The sequence below is a fragment of the Cololabis saira genome, chromosome 5 (genome assembly GCF_033807715.1).
Source record: "Cololabis saira isolate AMF1-May2022 chromosome 5, fColSai1.1, whole genome shotgun sequence".
NCBI lineage: Eukaryota > Metazoa > Chordata > Actinopteri > Beloniformes > Belonidae > Cololabis > Cololabis saira.
The window spans coordinates 27,255,700-27,279,607 of record NC_084591.1 but is presented as its reverse complement, the minus strand read 5'-3'; the positions used below and the strand labels follow the sequence as shown (position 1 = coordinate 27,279,607).

The window sequence follows — 23,908 nt, the reverse complement described above, 5'->3', positions numbered from 1 at the left end:
AGGAAAATGTTACTTTTTTGATAAATCTGTTTTTATTTCTTGCCAAATTTCATATTCATAAGAGTAAATTTTCAAAGAAAACCCCTTGTTTTTTTGTTTTCCAGAAAGAAATTGAACTTTACTTGAAATTAGTCCTAAAATCAACAAATGAAAAGGCTATTAAAACCGTAGACTTGTATTATATGTTTAATCTTCTTGAATAACAAACATCACCCCTGGCACATGTTCTGTTTTTTATTTGTATACTGTTCTTGTATACTGTTTTGTGATAATTATTTTAAATAAAGTAAAAAAAAAAATAATAATAATCTACCATATTAGCCACACACAACATCAGATGAACAACTTGTAACCTTTTCACCATTAACAGAAAAAAAAGGCCAAAAAGAAACGAAAATCATGTGGGAATCAACAATATCATGCTTTATACTAAAGTAATTGTATTAAAAGAAGGGGATGCAGAGTGTTTCTACAACCCTGCATATGAAAGCTCATTTCTCCCAGTGTGAGGTGGAAAAAAGAGACAAAAACATCTACCATATGGGTAACTTCACTTGGGATCCTATTTAATTTGCTCATTTATACAGATTGATAGTTGTTTTTAAATATCTAATCAGCCAGTCACATGTGTTGTGATCGAAACCTCGGTCACCCCGAATCCGTTGATCGAGCTAGAGATTTAAAGAAAAGACATAAGACTGGGATAAAATTAAACATAACCTCTGCAGAGTGAGATCCAGCCTGACACAGACTCTGCAGCCTGCCCTGTCAATGTCCTGCTGAGATTTGCCCCTCTGTGTGTGAGACCTGGTTTTTATTGTCTTTCAAAGTGGGAGGGTATCCCCAAGTTTTATTGCTTTCACAAAGGGGGGGGGACCCCAGGTCTTATCTCGTGCTTGGTACAGAATTCTCCTTTCAGAGACAAGTCAGAATACACACACTAGTTCATCCCATTCACATTAGTTTTAACACATAGACACATTTAGTTAATCAGCATATGCAGTTTATATATGTTTAGTGTAGTTATGATTATTAGTTTTAACACATACACAGATTCAATTAGTGAGCACATGCAGTTTACATATTCAGTGTGGTTATAATCAATTTGGTTACATTCAGTTTGGTTATGATCATTTTATTCAACACATGCCAGCATATTCACATTATGCATGAGGAGAGGGTCAAAACAAGCATCATAATGTAGAAAAAAAGTGACTTACGGGTCTTCACATATGGCATGACTGATGGTCCCAGACAAGGCTGCTGATGTTATTGTAGGAAACGATCAAATAGCAACCCAGGTGATTAAAACATAAATACACAGAGGTGTTAATAGCTTTTTCCACAACACCCAGTGCCAGCTGAGGTGGGCTCCAGCCCCCCATGACTGGAAAAGATGATTGGATTGGTTATAGAGGATGAATGGCTAGTTGTGTTCTGTATGAAGTTATCAGTTTTTCTTATATTATTACCAAGAATTGTGCCCCACTTATATTCATAGAACTGCCTCAGTTCATTGAGGTTTCCAAGTAGGTCTATTTGTGTACGGACATGACTGTGAAGGTCCCGCCTCAGCATGCAGTCGTGTTGAGCACATCGTCTCTGTTTTCCCTAATAAGAAAGCCGGTGGACGGATGGACGGATGGACGGATGGACGGATGGACGGATGGATGGATGGATGGATGGATGGATGGATGGATGGATGGATGGATGGATGGATGGACGGATGGATGGATGGATGATGGACAGACAGATGGATGGATGGATGGATGGATGGATGGATGGATGGATGGATGGATGGATGGATGGATGGATGGATGGATGGATGGATGGATGGATGGGAAATTACTTAATCTACGTAAACTGACCCTCAAAAACACAGTTTATTCTCATGACATTTTTTCATGAAACAGCTAATTTGTTTTGAAACTGACAAAATCCGTAATTATGATAATCCAGTACCAAAAATAAAGCAGACCTTCTGTCATTTCTCACTGATGCTGTTGAGGATATTTTTATATAATTATGTGAATATTTTATAATCATCTAACACCTAAGTAAAACATTTAACTAAGACTAATATTGAGAGTGGAGAGAGAGACAGAGAGAGTGGAAAAAAAACACTGGCCGGACACACACACACGGGTAAGGGAGGGGGAAGTCCGCTGCACTTGCAAGCCCATGGCCTTGAGCAACTGTGGCAAAGCAGGTAGAGGCAAAATAATGAATGATTATAGTAAATGAGCAAAGAAGCCTCATTTTCCTAAGCGGCAGTTTTCTAGTGATGATAAGGATGCAAAGAAAGAACTTCAAAGAAGTTGCTGAACAGATGTGTAGAATCGTAAAAGAGAGAATAATGCATTTATTGTCATATGTCTCTTATCTACCTATAAAAGCCGTGGTCCGGAGATAGGTTTTCAGAGTTTTCCTTGGACCGCGGAACATGCGATGCTCTCCTGTGGACGTCTTGTACTTTTTTTTTGCAATAAAGGACCTCCACAGTATTTTTTGGACGAATGCCAGCCGAAACTTTGACTCCTGTGTTTTCTTCAAGTCCACGGATGAAGGAAAAACTTAGACGATTTGGAATTATGGAAAATGTAGGATTATTGTGGAGATCCCAAAAAGGATTTTCTCTACAATGCCACCTTCTAGTGGTTAAAGGGATAAAAAAAAAACACCAGATCATTAAAAATGACTTCATTCAAACTGATAAAATGTTGGAATATTGACATGTGATTATATAGTTATAATTATTATATAATTTCAATTATTACAACACTATCTTTGTCCTTAAAAAAAACAATAAAGTAAAAATAGTAATTGATAAATAATTTAAGCTCAACAAATAACAAGCTGTAACATTTTTCTGCAGCTATTTACAGTAGATTAGACTATTACACCATTATGAAAGCATGACTTTCCACAGTGTGGGCTTGTGTTGGTTTAGAGAGGAGCAGAGTGCCGGCTGTCTTTGAAATAATCGAACTGACAAACAGATTTTCTGTGCAGCTTCAAGATAAATGGCTGAACAAGATGAAAACACTGAGAGATGATAGCTGAAGGCAACAAGATATATATCTTGAATACAGTTTTGGAGTTTACATGTATTCATTTTAGCACACACTTTTTCCAGCAACTTATAAGTGAGGCTTTTAACAGAACCTGGCATGATGTCTAAACAAAGAACAGAAACTAGTAAAAACACATACATTCACACATACAGATATTTGGTTGAACAACACAGACTGTTATTTATAATAAAACTTTCAGACTTTGGGGTTCAAAAAGTACATAGCTGACATTCAGAGGAAAACTGTGCCTGAATGGATGATTTCTTTGACCAAAACATCTAATGGAAAATGGGGAAGCAGCTCAACAGTGAAGATGTGGCTTTACACTTCCAAATGTCTGACCTGGTTTTGAGAAATGTAATTAGGACAATTTATGTCATAGCAACAGATTTATGGAGCCAAATCAGGGCCAAAAGTTTTGCTAATTTGAAAATAAAATTTGAACCTGAAATTTTTTTTTTACAGTTTCAGTTTTATTTTTTTCAGTATCAGATCTTTTTTTCAGTTTCAAATCTTTTTATTTCAGTTTCAAATCTTTTTTTCAGTTACAAATCTTTTTTTTTCAGTTTCACATCTTTTTTTTTTCAGTTTCACATCTTTTTTTTTCAGTTACAAATTTTTTTTTCAGGTTCAGACTTTTGGCCCGGATCTGGCGTGGGGGGCGTGGCATCAACTGAGAGGGGCGTGGCATCATGAGTGACAGCAGAACAGAGAAGGCGGGGGACGTTCTTCAGTCACGTTGCCTTCAGGAAACGTAGGTTGCAGAAGTTATCAGTAGAAGTATGATTCAACACTACCATATTCACGTGATTGGCAGTGGAAAAAACTGATATTAGTGACACATTTCTGTTTAAAAAGCTGTTTTAGACCGTACTTGGTAGTATGTGGAAGTGGGAAATGTCAAACTTTAAAGTGTGGCTGTTGAACTGTACAGTCTGGCATAGTTTATTGCTTTTATACTGCGATTGGTGCCAAGTACGGTCTAAAACAGCCTTTCAAACAGAAATGTGTCACTAATATCAGTTTTTTCCACTGCCAATCACGTGAATATGGTAGTGTTGAATCATACTTCTACTGATAACTTCTGCAACCTACGTTTCCTGAAGGCAACGTGACTGAAGAACGTCCCCCGCCTTCTCTGTTCTGCTGTCACTCATGATGCCACGCCCCTCTCAGTTGATGCCACGCCCCCCACGCCAGATCCGGGCCAAAAGTCTGAACCTGAAAAAAAAATTTGTAACTGAAAAAAAAAGAAGTGAAACTGAAAAAAAAAGATGTGAAACTGAAAAAAAAAGACGTGAAACTGAAAAAAAAAGATTTGTAACTGAAAAAAAGATTTGAAACTGAAATAAAAAGATTTGAAACTGAAAAAAAGATCTGATACTGAAAAAAATAAAACTGAAACTGTAAAAAAAAAATTTCAGGTTCAAATTTTATTTTCAAATTAGCAAAACTTTTGGCCCTGATTTGGCTCCATACAGATTCATATGTTTGATTAATAAAATGAAAATACATTTAAAAACGTTTCTTTTTTTTAAAAATGTGAACTTGCAAAGGGATGGTTGAGAGATTGTAAGAGTCCTAACAAGACTTAGCGTTTCCTTGATTATGGAAAACGATAACAGTACAGATGTGTTTTTGAACGTTGTCTACAGTGCAGCCAGGAGTGTATGCATCAAATACTTTTGAATACTTTTTTTTTTTAATTATGGGTCCTCAGCAGTCACTTTCTTGAATACTTGACATTTGAACTTGATCCCATTCTCCTCTTGAATTTCAGTCGGAACATCAGGAAAACTTATTTTGGGAAAAAGAAAAAGAAAGGGCTTTATGAGTTAATTAGTACAGAAAGAGGATTAACATTTAAAATGTAAACACATTTTACTGATTTCCAACTTAATTCCTGTAAAAGCGAAGTTAGCAAGGCTCTAGAAAGCTTTAGTTAAAGTCAGCAAAATCTTTTGAGCTGACAACACAAAGCATAAACCACTGTGTCATGGGGTTTGTGTGAGAGTAACTCTTTCATAACAGTTCAAACACCAGCGAGTTCAAATGTGGTACACGAGCCTCCAAATCAGATCAGGAAACACTGAACCGTAGAGGTTTATTTGGGAATGTGGCATCAACTCACCTTTCCTGAACTTTGAATAGTTCTCTGTCAAACTGAGGGAAGAAAACGTCACAGTCAAAGTCGGCCATGACGTCTGTCAGGTAAATAAGGTCACACCACGGGTGTTTCAACGAGTCCTGGTTGGAAAGATGAAGGAAAATCTCAGAGAACAGAGTCACATTACACACTGACCCTAAATGTAAATTTAACATGTGTTAGTTGTCTAAAGTAATATTTATTGAGTTATAAATTTCCCCAACATCCTGTGTTACTGGAACCTTTATAATCCTGATACATTTTATTATTTTTTTAAAATATTTTTATCCCGGTTTTTTCCCCCATTTAATCACCCAGTGCTCCTACCTAACAGTCCTGTGCATTGCCATCCTCTACCAGCCCCGGGAGGGCCCTGCACTGATCTCAGGTCTCCTCCTTAACCTGAGGAGTGAGCAGGCCGCATCTTTTCACCAGACAGGGTGGGGCTTCTCTGGCCGGACGTAGCGCGTGGAAGGATCACGTTATTCCGGCCGGATCCTCCCCACCCCATCTGGCGCCCCGGTTGCCAGAGGGGGCATGTATAGCCAGGACTGTGTGCATGTTTTTGTGAGGGTAGCTCATATTAGCTATCCAAGGGAACACGGGGAGAACATGCAAACTCCACACAGAAAGGCCCTTTCGCCAACCCCACCCAGGGTGTGGGCGCTGAAGTCATGGGGAAACTAACACGCACTTCAGCGCCCACAGCGCCGGGGACCCAGGACCTTCTTGCTGTGAGACGGCTGCACTACCAGCTGCGCCACCCTGCCCCCCCGATACATTTTATAATCTTTACTACATTTTTGCCTCATTTATGGTTTTGAACAGTGTTTACTAATCTTAACAATAATCAACACAATATTTACACCACCTATAATCACAGATAAAGCGTTGCATGTTCCCTCATTTAGCTGGTGCGAGAACATTTGAATGGTTTAACTCAGTGATTCTTAACCATAGAGCGCCATCTAGTGGGCCGCGAAAATAAATTCAGTTTTGTACGTGTGGGCCGCGAGGGCCGCGGGACTGCATAGCAACTCCCGACCAAATGAGGAGAAGAAGACCCTCAGCTAGCTGTACGTGTAATAGTAAGAGAAAGTGTGTGTATTTACAGAGAAAATCCTTCATTTTGCACAGAGTACGTTTAGATCCGCCAGGATCAGGGATCGATTACTTGGGTCTGCGCCCAGAGCGAGCGAGCGAGCGAGCGCGGCGTGATCATTTATCCCGACGCGTCCCCGCGGCCGGGGAGGTCGGTGCTGCTCGGGCCACGGCTCCGTCGTTACTGCTGAAGGATTGTACATGTAGATGCGTGGGCTGGACTGTTGTTTGGGCTCGCAAAAGCATCGGAAAGTAACTCTGCTGCAGCAGCCAGAGAGCTGCGGTGCTGGCTCTGCCCGTCTCAGCTGATCAGGCTCGGATGAAATCCGACACGCGCAGTCCTGACAACTTATTAATGTAAATAAAACTTAGTAAGTTACTTAGTAAGTAATTAGCTTGACTCTTACAGAGATGAGAAGCGTAATAGGTGGAAAGGAAAGTTCAACCCGGAATGGACAGATTCATCCTGGTTCAGTCTTCACACTGGGACAAAACCCGTGTCTCATACGTTCAGAGACCGTGGCGTTCAAAGTGCGAAAGTGAAACGCCACTGAAACAAAACACAAAGTTTTTCATCAAACATATCCACTCAAGTCTGAACTGAAGTCACAGAAAATAAGCTGACCATCTTAAAACATGTTTGAGTCCAGATACAGCTGTGAAGCAGCTTTCTCCACAATGAACATAATTAAAACTAAATATCGTTCCAGGCTCATCAATGAGCACCTTTACATGCATATGATAACCTGACACCATCCAGCCCAGATTTAAAGTCCTGACAGAAGAAATTAGAGCTCAGTTCTCTCACTGAACAACAGAAAGTGGGGGCATAAGATTATAAGAGGGGAAGAAAGAAAAACTGCAAAACTGTTCAATTGTTAAGATGTGTTTATATTCATTTAGTATAAAAATGTGTTGAGACAATTAACAAAGAAAAGGGGAAATTCAAACTGCTGGTAAAGAAATAAAATAAGATAGCATTTGAAAAATAAAATAAAATCTATTTTATTTTTAAGAGAAAAAATATGTGTAATTGAAGTTAAACATGTTAATTGGCAAATATGTACTTTTTTAATATAACAGTCAGATGCAGATGTTGATACAACTATGAGGTTACTTGAATATATATATATATATATATATATATATATATATATATATATATATATTATGATGTTCTGGTCCTTCGCTTGAGTAAATTTTCTCTAAATGGACCTCTTAAAGTTGAATACCCCTGCTATACAGTGTTAATATTTAATGGGCCCCGGGCCACTCTGTACTGAAAAAATTGGGCCCCAAGGTCAGAAAGGTTAAGAACCCCTGGTTTAACTGGTTATATGGGTCTGTTCTGTGTTTAGATTGGCTGCAGTTTCATCTCCTCAGGACTCAGCTCTCCAAAAAAAAACAAACAACACAATGTGTTTCATTATTCCACCTCATGAGAGGTGGAGTTTTTGGTGAAGTTCAGAATCATGTGAGAACAATGAATAAATACACCAGTCATTCAGCGGTTCATGTCTAACCCTCCCAGGCGTATCAAAGCTGGGAAGTTAAGAGGAAACACATGCCTCAGGGTAACCATGTGAACGAAATGAAACCTCGTCTGAATGTTACCCCAAATCACAAACAAGTTGAGATTTTTCCATTTGAAAAAGTATTTTTCCTCAAGTGTAAGAACAGAAAATGTAAAATCTGAACCATCTTGATTTACCACCCCTAAAGGGGAAAAACAAACAGAAAAGTTTCATTAATGCAAACTTTACTCATAGAGGTAAAGCTCCACGAAAACCCACTCATGTTTGGACTCTCTCACAAGTGCTTCCCAAACGGCTGGATGTTCTCAGTTAAAATTCACGTCTTGGATATTTCCTGCTGCCATCATTAGATACTTTCAAAATAATCCATTTCAGGATCACCAAAACGGTTTCTGGGTTTCTTGTCAGGCTGGTTTACCTCAAAGACCTGCGTCCCACCAATAATCCAGATGGTCTCTATTATGCCAGCGAGGGGGGGCTCTGACGCCAGGCGGACAGCACTATCAAAGTCTCGGCACAAAAAGTGAGCGTGATCCGGCACTGTGCTGTAAAGAGAAGAAGCGTAAAAAAAAACGATGGCAAAGAAAATCAGGAACCAGTTTTCGGATGATTCTTGCTGATGCAGATGTTTGTGACGATGCTCACCTCAGTGTTTTGCTCAGCACCACATGCAACGAATTGGCCAGTGGGAAAGTATCTTGTGGGTGGGAGATCCAGCACCGTCTTCCCCAGATCAACACATTCATGTTTCCTACAACAGTACATATACAATATTTAGACATGAAGGTATTGGACACTTGTATTGGGCACTGATGATGGGACAAGGACTAGGTATGATTGGTCAAGCCATCCATACTAATTATTTTCCTTTTCAACATAAAGAATAAGTCTGATTCCTCTTGATTCAACTCTCAAACTTTTCAATGGCCATACAACCAATCAGAATACAGTATGTGGCACTGTGTAAAGCCCAGGCTCGCTTTGCTGTGATTGGTGTGGTATCTTCTGTACCGGTGGAATCCTATTGTTAAAAATGACCCAGATGCCTACAACACTTTTAACTGTGATGAAAGCTGTGACATACCTGGTCTTGACACTCTTGTGATGGTGTCCAGAAAGTATTTGAATTCAGACCTGTTGAGACCACATTTACAACATAAAGTTAAACAGAAAACAGCCACCTGCTGCTCATCATTGTTTCTACTTGTTTGTACTTGGAGAAAAAAGCCTTAGTCTTTCAGATATTTAAATAAATTTAGCTACAGCAGTCAGCTTCTTTTCTTGAACTTAAAAAATATCAATTTGACACAGCTTTTACAATGGCGCACAGGTGTAAAACCGTCCACTAACAGAAAAAGCTGTTCATCATTGTTTCTACTTGGAGAAAAAAGTGTGAAATTAAAAGGTTTCAGTCTTACGGTAAATTCCAAGGCAATTTTCCATCTTTTGCTATTCCCATCTCGTTACAAGCTGCTACCATGAGGCGAATAGGTTTGTTCTGAACTTGGTCCCGGCTGTTCTCCATCCTCACAGAAGGTCAGTAAGACGCAGCAGAAAACAGAGCTGTATCAGGAACTGTGCAGGAGGATTTGCTTATGTGCCAGGAAAACATTTATAGCATTGGTCCTCAGCTGTGGCCTCCCACCTGCTGTGATTGGATCCAGCTCTGTTTCTCTGCATTTCTGAGCAGCAGCCACAACACCCTGTGACCTCGTAACAACGTGATTCCCTCACAAAGATGTGTAATCGCTAATTACACAGGATATTACTCACTGTAAACTGTCAACAGAGAGACAACGGTGGGAGTGTTTCACTACTGATGGGTTTTATCATTAAGAAATAAGTCAATGGAAAGGCTATAGTAGTATAGTAATATAGTAATATAGTAATATAGTAATAGTAATCAATAGCAATTAAAGGGTAGACTGCCAGTAGAGGTGAAATCCTGATTTATTGTTCAAAAGTTAACACTTCATCCCTGAAAATAAAACCTCTAAAAAGGACAATCCAGTCAATACACAAACTGCACAGTTTATATGCCACTTGAGAATATATATAGGAATATTTTATCATCATTATTATTAGTACTGTTGTAAGTCTTAACATTAAATAGGCAAAAATTTTCCTTGAAAAACAACACGTGGTACTGTATATCGCAGAATAACATTTGACAAAAAGCAGAGTGTGACAATTTAAGTGTAGCCCACGAGTCAATAGTCATTTGCAGAAGTTAGAATCCCTCTTTGAATTCTGTTTTTTATCAACTTATGATAAAAATCTGATCATTGAAGGTTGTACTGGGCAAAGACAAGCTCAGACAAACATGGCTTTTTTTCTCCCCACTGTCATTAATTATTTAAAAATAAAGCCAAAAGGGAAAAAAAAGAGGCAATACTAAGTTCCCTCGTGATTCAGTAGTGTGTAGATAGACTTTTAGCAGTAATAACTTGAAGTAGTTATCTGACTTCATTAAGTTTCTTATCAGTGTAGACCCACGTGCTTCAGGGTACTCGTCGAATCACAGCTCTCTTGACGTCCCACTGCGGATCCCAATAGGGTTCCCGGTTTGGACTTGGCATTTCCAAAACGTATTTTTTCATTTTTCAGCCATTATGATGTAGATTTGTTGCTCTGCCTTAAATTATTGTCCTGTTGACTGAACCAGTTCCATCAAGGTGTGAAGAAAATGTAAAATGACGTGTCAGAGGACTGGTTGTCCTTGGAAGGACAGAACAAAAACACCACGATTACATAACCTAAAAGTTAGTAGCCCCTCCTCATCCTTTGATTTTTTGCAGAACAACATATGTCTTATCAAATAGGATTTACATTTTTTTTTTAATCACATGATCATAGTGTACTTCCGATTAACAACTTAGAACTTTTTTCAACATCTCATAAACAAACCAGTGGCCAAAATGAAAGATAATAGCTTCTGGATCCAGGAAAAAACCCATTATTTCCAGATGTTTTGTATTCACTGCTTTCATTTTCACGTAGTTTTCATTAAATGACAGTGTGTCATATGTTGCTCTTCCTACATTTTATTTATACTGACATTTGCATTAGAAAGAACTAGATTTATTGTAATGCCCTTGTGATTTATTTAGCATATTCTAAATATATCAAAGCTCAAAGATCATTAACTCGTAATAGGAAATAATGGACATAACCAGTATTCCAGTTCCATCTCCTAAAATATACAGCGCTTAAAAGGGTCAGATGGATCACTGTCTGAACCTTGTTAAAGTTGTGCATGTTGGGAGTGATCACACATATTCTATACGCACTGAATGTTACAGTAGGTATCATAAACTGAAAAACCAGGACGGTTAAATCATGTGTTGCAGGGTTTAAAAGTCGCCACGGTGAGAAGAATCCCTGTTTGTGGCAGGCATTTTGATCCAGAAGTTCAGTGCTGCATCTCAAACAGACTCACTAGGAATATTAAAACAGCACCAAAAATACTTGTCCTGGTACCGCGGTGGTTTCTGGTGGCGTTTTCACGTGGAAGTTTTAACCTACTAAATAATCAGCAAATCACTACAATTACTCTTGGAAAAAGCCGCCCCCACACAAAGAAACAAAGAAAAAAGTCAAGACAGCATAAATATACACATTTTATTGCAATGTCAAATAAATTTAGAATTTTTGAACCTTTTATACAAAAATAATAGATATACATTCACAAGGGAGACAAAAAAAGAGAGACATTTACATTACAACTTAAACATTTTACAAAAAGATTTGTGAGATCCTACGATCCAATATACAAAAGTTGCAAATCAAAAACAAATATACAAAATAAATGATGGTCTGCTTTACTATTAGGGTTCTAATAGTCTTTAACTGTACATCAGACCTTTGTTTAATAAATGTAAATAAATTATCACGTTATGTACATTCGAAAACTTGACAATGTTGACATGAAACATTGAGCGGCTTCCTGCTCAAGTTCTGTGAGGTTTCAGGTCATTTTTGTCATAATGTGGGTGAGTGTCCTCAACGCCCTGTATGCAGCTGAGACATAACAGACCAAATAAAGAATATTTTATGCGACTTTGTCTCAGAAACAGATGGTGGCAGTCTTGCTGAAAGTCACGCACTTAGTACAAAAAAAACATTCCTTTCAAAATGTTTTTTTTTTTGTTTTGGACCTGCTATGCAAATCAGTAAAATATCCTGCCTGTGTCATACTTAACTGTCGTGAAAAATAAATTGCCTGTAAAAAAATCATATTGCTTGATCCCTTTACCGAGCCACATCCTTCAAAAATGCCAGTAGACATCAAATGCTCAAATGTCCGATGTTACACATCTCGACTCCAACACAAGTCCTAAACTGACCGATGTCAGTGTGAAGAGGAGAAAGGGCATAGCCAAGTGGCTTCTGCACTTGTTTTGGAAGACAACAGGCTTTTTCACGTTGACGTGAAAACTTCCTTCTTTTTTTTCCCAGGGTCTGCTTCTGTGGTCTGAGCTAAGCTCAGAGCTCCACTTATGAAATGTCCCAGGTGTCCGCGTGGCACGTAACAGGTCTCAACTTGCGACCACTGGTGTGCTAACAGTTGACTGCGGGTAAGAAGTAGTCTTTAGACAAAAAGCCTTAATTATCAGATGGAAAGTCACCGCTGCTGCTGCTGCTGCTCGCTGAGACCTCTGGGCACCGAGGCAAACTGACCGAGGGAAACTTGGTGTTCCACCTTATTTGCTCTGCTTCCAACATTTGGAGTTGCTCATTTGTGGAGTCTCTTCAAAACGGCGCTTGTGTGTTGACTGTCCTCTTTCTGTATAAAAACATGACAAAGAAAAGACAGTAAGGGATTGTTTCAGATTCATCTGGAATCCAGCAGGTTACACTGGGCATTACTTCTTTTTGCAGTCTTTGCTCCGGGCATAGTTCTGTGCTTTATCTCTGGCTTTCTGGCAGCACAGCAGCGCTTTAGTGACGCCCTATTATAGAGCCCAGCATTTATTTTCAAATCAATTCCTCATAGCAGCCCTGTGGGCCAGAGATTTTAGATGTTTGATATCACGCTATCTTCTACCCAAGTCTCATGGGTAGCAGTTTTAGATACGAGTGTGATGACTTTTACAAATAACAACAAAGGATCTTGAAAACAATACATATTTAACTCTGTTGGTGTATCTCTAAATTTGAAATCCCAGCTTTTATACCTGTTCGAGATGTCCCCTCCTGTAATGGGGCGTCTTCAGAGGACCCTCCTGGAGCTTGACTTGTCCCTGCATTGACTCCTGCAACTGGTACGGTAGCTAGCATGCCTGCATGGCAAAGAAAAAAACATTTCAAATGTATCCCTATTAATACACTTGTTGGTGAGAAGCCAAGGCAAACCTAGAGACAAAGTTAAACAGTCTACGAGACTACAAACAGAACCTGAATAACAACATAGATCTTTTTAAAACCCAAAAGATAAGAATGATCTAAAATCAATGCGATAAAAATTATTGTTTTTACCCAATTAAATATAATGAACTTTAAACAACAATGAAGCAGCGTGTGGTTTATATCTCCTTACCCAGTCCTCTGTAGCAGGAAAGCCGCTGGTAAATTTGCTTCATCCTCTCAATGTTGATGCGGCTGGCCTCTGCATGGTTCACCATGGGTTTGGGGTAGTGGCGTCCTATGATGCACTTGGCTGCCTTCTGCACTTCCTCTGGCGCATTCCAAGGATCATAGATGTATTTGGCTGGAAAACCCCTCAATACAGGTAAATATCGCCTGCAAACAGAGGAAGCAAAGAAATAGCGGTTAAAGGGTGAAGTGGAAGTATTTCTTCATTCTGTTTAAAAAAAAAAACTAATGTGGAAGGTTGCTAACTGACTGAAGATGATTGAAAGAACTGAAAAAAGAAAGAAGAGAAGCAACAACTGCAATCAAGCGTTTGTGTAACGGGCAAGTGTCTTTTACAGCGCTGGGGAGGAATTCTGGCCCACTCATATTTGCTGAATTGTTGTAATTCAGCCACATTGGAGGGTTTTTGAGCATGAACCGCCTTTTTAAAGGTCATGCCACAGCATCTCAATCTGATTCAGGTCGGGACTTTGACTAGGCCACTCCAAAGTCTTCATTTTGTTTTTCTTAAGCCATTCAGAGGTGGACTTGCTGGTGTGTTTTGGATCATTGTCCTGCTGCAGAACCCAAGTGGCTTCAGCTTGAGGTCACGGACAGATGGCTGACATTCTCCTTCAGGATTTTTTGGTAGACAGCAGAATTCATGGTTCCATTTACCGCAAGTCTTCCAGGTCCTGAAGCAGCAAAACAGCCCCAGACCATCACACTACCACCGCCATATTTTACTGTTGGTATGATGTTCCTTTTCTGAAATGCTGTGTTACTTTTACGCCAGATGTAATGGGACATACACCTTCCAAAAAGTTCCACTTTTGTCTCATCAGTACACAAAGTACTTTCCCAAAGGTCTTGGGGATCATCAATATGTTTTCTGGCAATACTGATTCACACAGGGCCATGTAGGTTTGGATTTTTCCCCCCTTACTAATAAAGACTGTCATTTAAAAACTGCATTTTGTGTTTACTTGTGTTATCTTTGTCTAACATTTAAATTAGTTTGATGATCATGCAAAAAAATTAAACAAATCAGGAAGGGGCGAAATACTTTTTCCACACAACTACTGTATGTATACACACACACAATGTGGGGTTCAGTGTCTTGCATGAGGACACTTAAACACGTGAAGGGTCTGGGGATTGAACCACTGATCCCTTAAACAGTGAATCCACTATTTTCACACACAACTGTATCTTTCTAATCGTGTTGTGGTGCTGCTAAGCCGTGATGCAGACCACATTTCCATGAGTATGCCAAAAATCACATGCTGCAAGGATGTTTTTGGTATTCATGAAACCATTACAAATATATTTGTGATGATGAGTAAACCATAACAAATTCTTCTCCCCATGTGAGCATAAAAAGGACAAGTTCATCATGAGATTCTCTTTTCCCCCTCCCCAAAGTGCACTGCTTTAATTTTCATGTGATGTAAATATGAAGTACCAGCTCACCGAATGTAGTCCCCGTTGGGGTCCGTGCGTCGCCCAAATCCCACAGGACAGTAGCAGTGGAAAAACTGCTGGAAAAACGAACTGCAGGAAAGCCACATCCAGCTGCCAGCGTTGACACTCCAGTCTGCATCCAGCAACAGCTCTTCAAATACCTAAAACACACAACACAAACTCAAGATGCTGGACAACATGTGTCAAAGCAAGAGGACAGAGGTGTTTACCCTCAATCCTAATTTCTTATGAAATCTTTTTTCAAATAATACTCAAGTATGAGCAGTGTGCACATGTACTGCCTTTCCTCTCTCTCACCTTCATGCCTTCTTCCCAGCTGATCCAGAGGTCTCCTCTGGTGAGAAAACAGGCCACAGCATGCCTTGCCAAATGATGGATCCAGCCTTCCTGCCTCAGTTGGGTCATGATGGCGTCGATCCACGGCAAACCCGTCCGCCCCTCTGCCCACTTGGCCAGTGCTTCTGGATTCCGGTCCCAGGGGATCTGCACACACACTGGGTTTCCGTCCATCTTGTCAAAGCAGGGGTTGTTGGTAGCAGTTGTGTAGAAGAACTCCCTCCACAGCAGCTGGCCGTACAAGGACAGCGGTGGGGTACTGTTCTTCTTCACCTGATGGAAACAAACGTGACAGGTAAGTTTGTGTCATGATATTGATTTGTTAATTACGGTTTAGATCTCATCTAATCTACAATAGTAAAAACTGCTAAGGTGTAAAATACATTGCTCCAAATGTGTTTTATTTGGCCATTCGTACCTTTCTGTACAAATCGGTAAGTTTGAAGTAGAAGACCCGACAGGAGAGACATCCAAAGCGCAGGTAGGGACTGAGGCCCGTGGGACTGGCCAGCAGGGAGTTGGCGTTCATACGTGGACGCTCAAAGTTTGCCACCCATGCCTGTGGAAAGACAAAATTAAATAAAAGGCATGAGTCACCGTTTGCTAGACACACAAGTTAAATACATTATAAGCACTAAATATGATGACTTTTTAGTGCCGTTTACTCAAGGTTGATGTGCAAAAGAATAAATACAGACACTGTTGATTTACATTCCAGCGTTGTTTACGTGTATGGAGATGTGTTTTTTTTCTTGCTCCAAATAAATACTACACCAGTCATATAGTATTATCTGATAATCGCCTTTTCCTTTCACACTTTGGGGATTTTGATGTACCTTTTTCTCTACCTTTTTCTCCCAGTTCTGGACTAAATGACAACCGAAAGTTGTAGATCTGTTTGTTACCAAAATTAAAGCCTCATAACTAAAAGCAGTTAAACTGCTCTAAATCGTATGGTTTTTGTCTCGGCCGTGTGGAGTGCAGAGCATTATGGTTGAAGAACAAACTTCCAGACAGGCACACAGCAGACACACTTATCAGGCCTCGGGTTAAAACAGTGTGTTCATTCTGACAATGAGTGATGTGTCAGCAGGTAATCCTGTCAGGGTACATGTGAACATGTTAATCCTCCAAATATGGCTGTAAGCCAAAACACTAGAGCACGTGTGTCGGTCTCCTGTCCTCCATATGTCTCCTTATATAAACACGCCTGACTCAAATCAATGGTGATCATTAGCCTGTATTACAGGGATCACATGTATAGACAAACATCAGCAAGCTGCAACAAATTAATTTATAACAGGAACTTTATATTCAATTTTTTTTTTTTTTTCATTTAAATAGTCCAGCAACATGTATCGCATCAATCAATCGTGTATCACACAAGAGCCATTGTGGTGTGGACAATGGCTCTTATCAAGATAAATAAATAAACACTACAACAGTTTGAGAATATGCCTTTAAACACACAGACTGCATGTAAAACATTTCTCTTAATTTCTCTGTGACTTTAAAGGGCAGTAAGACTTTACCTTCCGCTCCAGGTGGCGTTCGAGCCTCATCAGGGCTTCAGTTTCTCCACCGGGCCAAACTGCTGTGGTGAGGCCCTCCGTTTCAAAACCTGACGGGATAAACACTGTGGTCAGTAGGGGTGGGGATCTCTCCGCTCCTCATTCAAGTGTTTCCATACATTAGCGTTTAATGCAGTGCTCATCTTAAGTCTGTTATAAGCTATAGAAAAAAACCAAAGGATTCACTCCTGCTTCGTTGGCTTCTGTTTTTTGTCAACTTTAGCAATCAATTACCAATTTAAAACTGTTAGAAAATTTCAGTTTTTTGGACTTTTGTAGATCTATTCAGAATCGTTCAGATACTGATTCATCTTGGACTTTATAGATATATAAAACAGAGATATAAAAACATGCTACCCATGAATCTTTAATGCATATACAAAAATAAAGCATAAGCTCACCAAGTTCTTCCAGAGAGGGAACACCAAACTTGTCATCATGGTCATCGTTGATGGGTGTGATGCACTTTTTAAAGTCTTCAGATGTGATTTTCTCTGTAGGCATTTCTACAGGATCCATTCGGTTGATTAGACCCTGGAAGCGCTTGTATGTGAGTGGAGGTTGACCACTGTTGAGTTCTATAATCCTTTTAAAGAGAAAACATACCAAATATGAAAGGCCCTGTATGCACACACAGTGTACCTGAAATCATTATGCTCCACACAGTTTAATAAATATGCAACTTCTGTCTTAACTAATAGTTTGTAGAGTTACTTACTTGTCCAGATCATAGAGTGTGTGTGAAACCCGCACCATGGTCTCCACCCCAGCCTCGCTGGCTAGCTTTTGGATGGCGGCATCACGCTCCTTGCCAAACGGCTCAGAGTCATATTCATAAGATAAATGGTTGATCTGCCATTCCTAAGACAAAAATGATACAAACATAAACTTACTCACATTTGTTAAACTCTGCTTTTACCGAGTACTTGTGGTTTTTAAACTTTCATTTTTAAACAGTCGGCTGGTGCTCGCTCACAATGGGAAGTGTATCAAAGAAAAGTTTTGGTCCAATCGATTTGTTTCCTTAGTTAGGCAATTATTATTATCAATTTGACTAATTTGGAATGAGTTGAACTGTTTTCTTGAAGTTCCTTCAGATGACATTTGTTTTGATTTGGTGGTGTTAAAAATAAAGCTACGTTGAAATGAAAAATAAATTGGATAGTTAATGTTATAAAGGATATCCAAAAATAAATAAATGAATAAATAAGTGCAGTTTATTTTGTTTAACTAGATTTTTCATAACGAATGAATTATAGGGAATTAGGGCAATGAAAACTGATCATATTTAATTGTATAAACTAACCTGATATTAATAACATAAAAAAATGTTTTATATAATGTATAAATGTGTTGTGCTTTCATTTAATGTGCCCTGTCTGGGTGTAATATGTTTGTGTATTTTTGTTATGCATAGACAAGGAAAAAAATAAATATTGTACACATTTTCACTTTTAATCTTTCCTACTAAACATTTCCTTCACATTTCCTCTGATTATCAAAAAGATTACAAAGTAAAGAGAGGTCCAAGACAGTAGCTTCTACTCTACTACATGTTTTTTACCTTAAAAAGACGAGGGAAGACATCAGTAGGCTGGCCTCTGATGACAAACAAACGGGAGTTCAGCTTACGCAGGCTGGCATCCAAGTCCTCTAAACAATGCAGCAAAAACCTGAAAAAAAAGAAGAAGGGCAAAACTGTTTCTATCAGACATTAAAAGGGCATTTACATTTATTTCTCAAGTGAACAATATAAATACTGATGAAATTCAGAGCAAATGAAGAAACCCCTTTGGACTCCACCCCTAAAGTGCAGCAGTTGCAGAAGACTTGAAGTTGTGGATAAGTGGACCGTGGAGATAAAAAGTGGGAGGTTGGATATTAATGCTCTGACTTCATTCCAAGATATACTAGTGTCCTTAAAATCTATGTTGCTTGATTGCTTTACAGACAGAGTTTTTGAGTTGTTATTTACAGATATTTTCCAAAGAACTAATGAAGTGTGTGTGTTTTTTGCTTTTCATATTATGGCCCATTTGATATAATATAAAATGAACCCATTGTTGACATATGTTCTTCATTTTATTTTGGCCGTCCTCTGTGGACATTGACGGCAGGATTTGTACAACATATTATACTCATGACTGATCTAATTTAGCTTCATCTATGAATACTTTAAAAGAACCTCACAGGGGTAAGTAATTTATCTATTTAATCTATCTCATTTTTGCAAAAACAGAGCAGGTAAAATTCATTTGAATCGGGGTCAGAAAAATAATTATTTTGATAATGCTCGAACACTTAAAGTGCATCACACTAAAGACCAAAATAACATGAGCACATTTAAAACAAGAATTGACCAAAGACTGAACGGATAAAATAAAGCAATATTAATATAAAACACAAAGCTAAGAATGATAAAACCTAGTTCAATAAAACAGTCTCAAAACTGAATAATATATCAATACTGAATGTTTTCCTCGAGTAGTTGTGATTTCACATCTAAGAAATTTGGTTCAATTAAATCAAACTTTGATCTGTTTGTATTTTGTGGTTCATCTAAATATGCCTGACCGCTGCAGATCTCTATCCTAAGTGGATGCATAATACAAATACTTTGACTCAATTATCTGTATTAACAATCTGAGCCTCTCCTTGACTTCAACATGAAGTCAAAGGTCTCGAGTTGGAAATGCGAGTATGTGTTGTTATTAATATCTTTTTGTTTTTTTTAAACATTCTGTCAAAAAAAAAAAAAAAAAGGTTGTCAAGAAACGTAATCATAACAAGCCAGTATTTCAACCCACTCTTTGCTTCATGTCATCTGCATTCCTGCCGGTAAGTCCTCAGAAAACTATCAACCGGAGCCATTTTGATTTTTCTCACTGACCGACTTTGAGCTGTGTGTGTCATGTAAGAAGGAGAGGAGACAGTGTTGTGGCCGAAGCTACAAGAGGAAAAACAATGCTTGGATATATAGGTCAAAATCGTATTTTGATCAGACCCAAATAAGCAACACCACTTCAGAGGCTGGTGAGCGCGTTTGTTTAATGTAGGTCACAGCCTGGAGTTGGCATGATGTAACAACACAGTGACCTACTTTTTCAGCCATTCATTCGGCATTGAACAGCACAGCTAATAAGAGGGAAAAATAAGTTGTATCGTCATGATAAGTTCACAGGATGGAGTTGGAGCTCTTTTTCTATATTTTGACAAGTAACATCAACTAAAATTAACAGAGTCTTGTGAATTAAAAGAAGATTAAGAATTGAAACACGTGGCTACTATAATGTACTTACAGCTTACTGATTGAGGGTAAACTATACAGTTTCCACACGGCAGAATATTTATTTACCTGAACAGCTACTTGTATGAAATTAAGTTGTACTAGCAAAACTGGCCCAACTGGACCACTGGAAACTGGTATTCATGGGGGAGTTCCAAGGAGAAAAGGACTGCTGACCGAGAAGGACACAAAGACCTGTCTCACATTTGGCAGAAAAGATCCAGATGACCCCCAAGACTTTGGGGAAAGTATTCTGTGGACTGACGAGATAAAAGTAGAACCTTTTGGTAGCTTTGCATCTGATTACATCTGGTGTGAAACTAGCAGGATTTCAGAAAAGATCATCAGGCTGACAATCAAACATGGTGGTGGTAGTGTGATAGTCTGGGGCTGCTTTGGTACGTCAGGACCTGGAAGACTTGTAATAATTGGTGGAGCCATGAATTCTGCTCTCTGCCATAAAATCCATCAGGAGACTATCAGGCCATTAGTTTGTGACTTTAAAAAACAAGTTATGCTGCAGAACAACAATGCAAAGTACACCAATAAAGTTTTTTGAATTATTTAAAAACTAAAAAATGAAGGTTTTGGTGTGGCAAGTCCAAATCTAGACTTAAATCCAACTGATATGGTCCAACTGGTATGACCTTAAACAGGCTGTTCTTGCATGAAAACATTCAACAAAAAACAAGGTGGGCCACAATCCCTCCACAGCAATGTGAAAGACTCACAGTTATCCCAAACCTTGACTACAGTCAAAACATGTTATTAGGTTTAGGGCTAAGTACTGGCCAGGCTGGTTTAGATCGTTTTTTTCCTTTACAAATGACGTTATCGATTCAAAATTGCATTTTGTATTTACTGATGATATCTTTAACAGATATTAAAATGTATTTGACAATTTTAAACATTAACTGTGACCAAAGGAACGCAAAAACAGACATATTCTGTAAGGGGGGCAAATATTTTCAACAGGGACAAGCATGGAAAATAACATATTGACTGTTACACCTTAAGCCATTTAAGCCATTGATCACCCTCTGTTGCTCTCAGTGCTTATGCACTCTTGCATCCCTTCCCAGGTATATAATGGATTTTTTAAATATATTATTTATACATTTACAGGGTTCATAGTTAGTATTAATATATAGTAATTATCTGGGAAAGGCAACATACGCTGTATTAATGTATAGTAATTTATGATATTGTAGTATATAGGGACTGGGATTCAATATGTATATGGCATACCGTAGTAATGATGGTATAATATTTATAACACTTATAATGCTCGGGTATATTGTTTATGATGATATGTATATATATATATATATATATATATATATATATATATATATATATGTTTATTATTTATAATTGATCTGGTATATCATTTATTTATAATGCTCAGGTATAATATTGTAATTAAGTGCTGTAATATTTTTATATTTGTAATAATAGGTATATTTTTTGATAAAGTAAAGCTTGCTGTTATATTATTATTATTTTTTTTTTTTTCTAAGTTGTATTCGAGTAAAATTGAAATAGAAACAAGGGGTAGGACCTCATAAGTTTTTTTTTACTTCCTCCTACTCCCTTTCTGGCATGAAGGTTTACTTCTTTCTGATTTTGTTTAATGACCGTTTATTTGTATTCCTTTTCTGATGTTTTGTGTAATTGTTTTTTATAATTATTTCATGCTCGAAATAAAGATTTCAATTCAATGAATCCAGCTCTTACCTCCACCTGTTGATGCCCACGTTGGAGGATCCTGCGAACCAGGGGTCGAGGATGTAGACGCAGCGCAGCGTGTCCGCTCCGCGCAGAGACGCGCTCAGGGCCGGGTTGTCGTGCAGCCGCAGCCCCTTCCTGAACCAGTGGATGCTGTTCACCCCCATGTTGCCCCTTTTTACTTATTTATCTCACGTGGGTCAAGAAAGGAGAATGGGATTTCCCAAAAAAAAAAAAAAAAAAAAAGACAGTTTTTCCCTCGCTGTTGATGGAAAGGTTTGAGGCAGATGCGTGTCTGACCTTATCCTTGCTCCATGAGTTTATCCACAGTGCATGTGTATGCAGATAACAACCGCAAACGTAGAACAAAAAATGCACTAATATTATGATAACTAATATAAAACGACCAAATGGAAAAATGCGACTTTATGCCCCCAGCAACGTCAGCAACATCCTTATTTCCGTGTCCAAAAGGTAAAAAACGCGCACACAATTAAGGTATGTCTCAAGCTCTAAGGTCCGTCTGAAGAAAGTTTAAAAGAATTTGACCTCGTTTACAAACAGAACACGGCGTACACGTTACAGCAGACGGTCAATTCTGCTATGTAAGTCGTCCTGCTGCAGCGACATCACCGCCCACAGGAGGAGCCGGAGGAGGAAACGAGCCGCTCTGATTGGTCAGCCCCGGCCCTTATACAACTGTTACTTCGTCACGTTTCAGTAATGTGCTTTCTTACCTCAGCATGTCTAGTTGTTTTAAAAGCCAAAAACTTCAAGTTTGGGTCGTGTTTGTATAGAATGTGTGCTGATTTTATGTTGAGGACACAAAATATCAAAGTAAACTCTAAAAGTTGCCTTAAATGCGACAAATCGGTTCACTACGTTAGTGTTATATATACAGCCCAGAAGTACCCGGATGAGCACATGTCACACGGCGAGGTTTGCTCAATGGGGTGCGTTGGATTTAGCGCTCAGGCCGCGCCGGCGCGCTGCGGCAGTGCGTTTGTAACCTCGTAACAATCCCCGCCCACTCACCGGAGCGTTAATCTCTAACGTGAGCAACGTTAAATTACATAAAACCTCAGGTTGTGACCTGAATTGTGTCGTAAACATGTTAAAGTGCGTCACTTGCACATTGCATTGGAGTATGCAGTACAATGCATTGACATCGAAGTTTAAAAAAAACAAACAAAAGAGAATTGTTATTATTATAATCAAACTGCAGTGAATAAATGGGTCATCAGCAGGAAAGGATGAATCAATATTTAACCCTAAATTCTCGGCTGGGCTTTAACGCGATGTATTAAGTAATCTCCTTTTATGACAAATAGGACTGTAAGCAATTTAACAGTTTAAGGAATCATGGGTGAGTTGGAGTAAAACGACACCCTGTCATCCAGAGACCTTATACTCAAAAACAGCAGGACTAGGGATAGAAAATGGCAGAAAGTGCAGTTCAATCAAGTATATCATTGCAATCATCAGATACATTTCTGCAGGTCAGTGAAAAATAAGCTGTGATTTTGCTTTAATGTATCAATTATCTTCTCTCCTCCTCTCCTTTCATGCAGGAATACATAAGAGTGAATTTAACTTGTAGAGCATAGCACCAGGGTTTGTTCAGGCGAAGACTGTGCAAGATAAGCAGTTTAAAATGAGGACCACATAATTTTTTATGCATTTCTGTGTATAGCAGTAATATGTCACCCATATAGGCTGTGCTGAGATGATTATGGAGAAACTGTAATGCAGTATTTGCTTCTTCAATAAAAACTTGCCTCAAGGGAAATTAATAAGAATATAGAACAGAAAACACAGCATTGCATGTAGCTCTAACCATTCGACACTAGATGACAGTATTAACAAATAATTGATATTGGATGGTTTGAAATCAGCTTCTGGTTTACAAGCCCCATGACCTGCGGGAGATAGATACATAGACACTTTTAGAAACATACAGTACAGACAAGGGAGTAGGTTTGGTCTCAACATTGGTAGGGACGATATAACGGCATAACCTGCATGTACACTTTTTGCTGGGGACGGGACATTAATAAGACCAAACAGATTGG

The 23,908-nt window shown here is 38.8% G+C and overlaps 2 protein-coding genes across 2 annotated transcripts; both read right to left on the bottom strand.

Annotated features, from left to right (window-relative positions):
• Nucleotides 1–4,506: 4,506 nt before the first annotated feature.
• On the bottom strand, nucleotides 4,507–9,428 carry zgc:153031. The gene is made up of 6 exons (XM_061721421.1): nucleotides 9,275–9,428; nucleotides 8,941–8,990; nucleotides 8,502–8,607; nucleotides 8,275–8,401; nucleotides 5,206–5,321; nucleotides 4,507–4,871 (listed from the first exon to the last, which is right to left on the bottom strand). The coding sequence occupies exons 1-6, from the start codon at nucleotides 9,379–9,381 to the stop codon at nucleotides 4,781–4,783; spliced, it is 597 nt and encodes a 198-aa protein (XP_061577405.1). The 5' UTR covers nucleotides 9,382–9,428; the 3' UTR covers nucleotides 4,507–4,780.
• A 2,035-nt stretch (nucleotides 9,429–11,463) lies between these two features.
• On the bottom strand, nucleotides 11,464–22,432 carry cry1b (cryptochrome circadian regulator 1b). Its single transcript, XM_061721419.1, has 11 exons — nucleotides 21,846–22,432; nucleotides 18,387–18,495; nucleotides 17,541–17,683; nucleotides 17,224–17,408; nucleotides 16,784–16,872; nucleotides 15,670–15,810; nucleotides 15,213–15,524; nucleotides 14,904–15,055; nucleotides 13,396–13,598; nucleotides 13,034–13,138; nucleotides 11,464–12,642 (listed from the first exon to the last, which is right to left on the bottom strand). Exons 1-11 carry the CDS (start codon nucleotides 22,001–22,003, stop codon nucleotides 12,560–12,562), a joined length of 1,680 nt encoding a protein of 559 aa, XP_061577403.1. The 5' UTR covers nucleotides 22,004–22,432; the 3' UTR covers nucleotides 11,464–12,559.
• Between the last annotated feature and the right edge of the window lie 1,476 nt (nucleotides 22,433–23,908).

Coding starts and splice junctions, on each gene's coding strand:
- zgc:153031 (XM_061721421.1), bottom strand. CDS start 9,381: ATGGAGAACAGCCGGGACCAAGTTCAGAACAAACCTATTCGCCTCATG. Junction 8,991..9,274: donor AAATTGCCTTGGAATTTACC/GTAAGACTGAAA, acceptor TGGTCTCAACAG/GTCTGAATTCAAATACTTTC. Junction 4,872..5,205: donor CTATTCAAAGTTCAGGAAAG/GTGAGTTGATGC, acceptor TCCCAAAATAAG/TTTTCCTGATGTTCCGACTG.
- cry1b (XM_061721419.1), bottom strand. CDS start 22,003: ATGGGGGTGAACAGCATCCACTGGTTCAGGAAGGGGCTGCGGCTGCAC. Junction 17,409..17,540: donor ACACTCTATGATCTGGACAA/GTAAGTAACTCT, acceptor TCTCTTTAAAAG/GATTATAGAACTCAACAGTG. Junction 12,643..13,033: donor GGAGGGGACATCTCGAACAG/GTATAAAAGCTG, acceptor GTTTTTATACAG/AAAGAGGACAGTCAACACAC.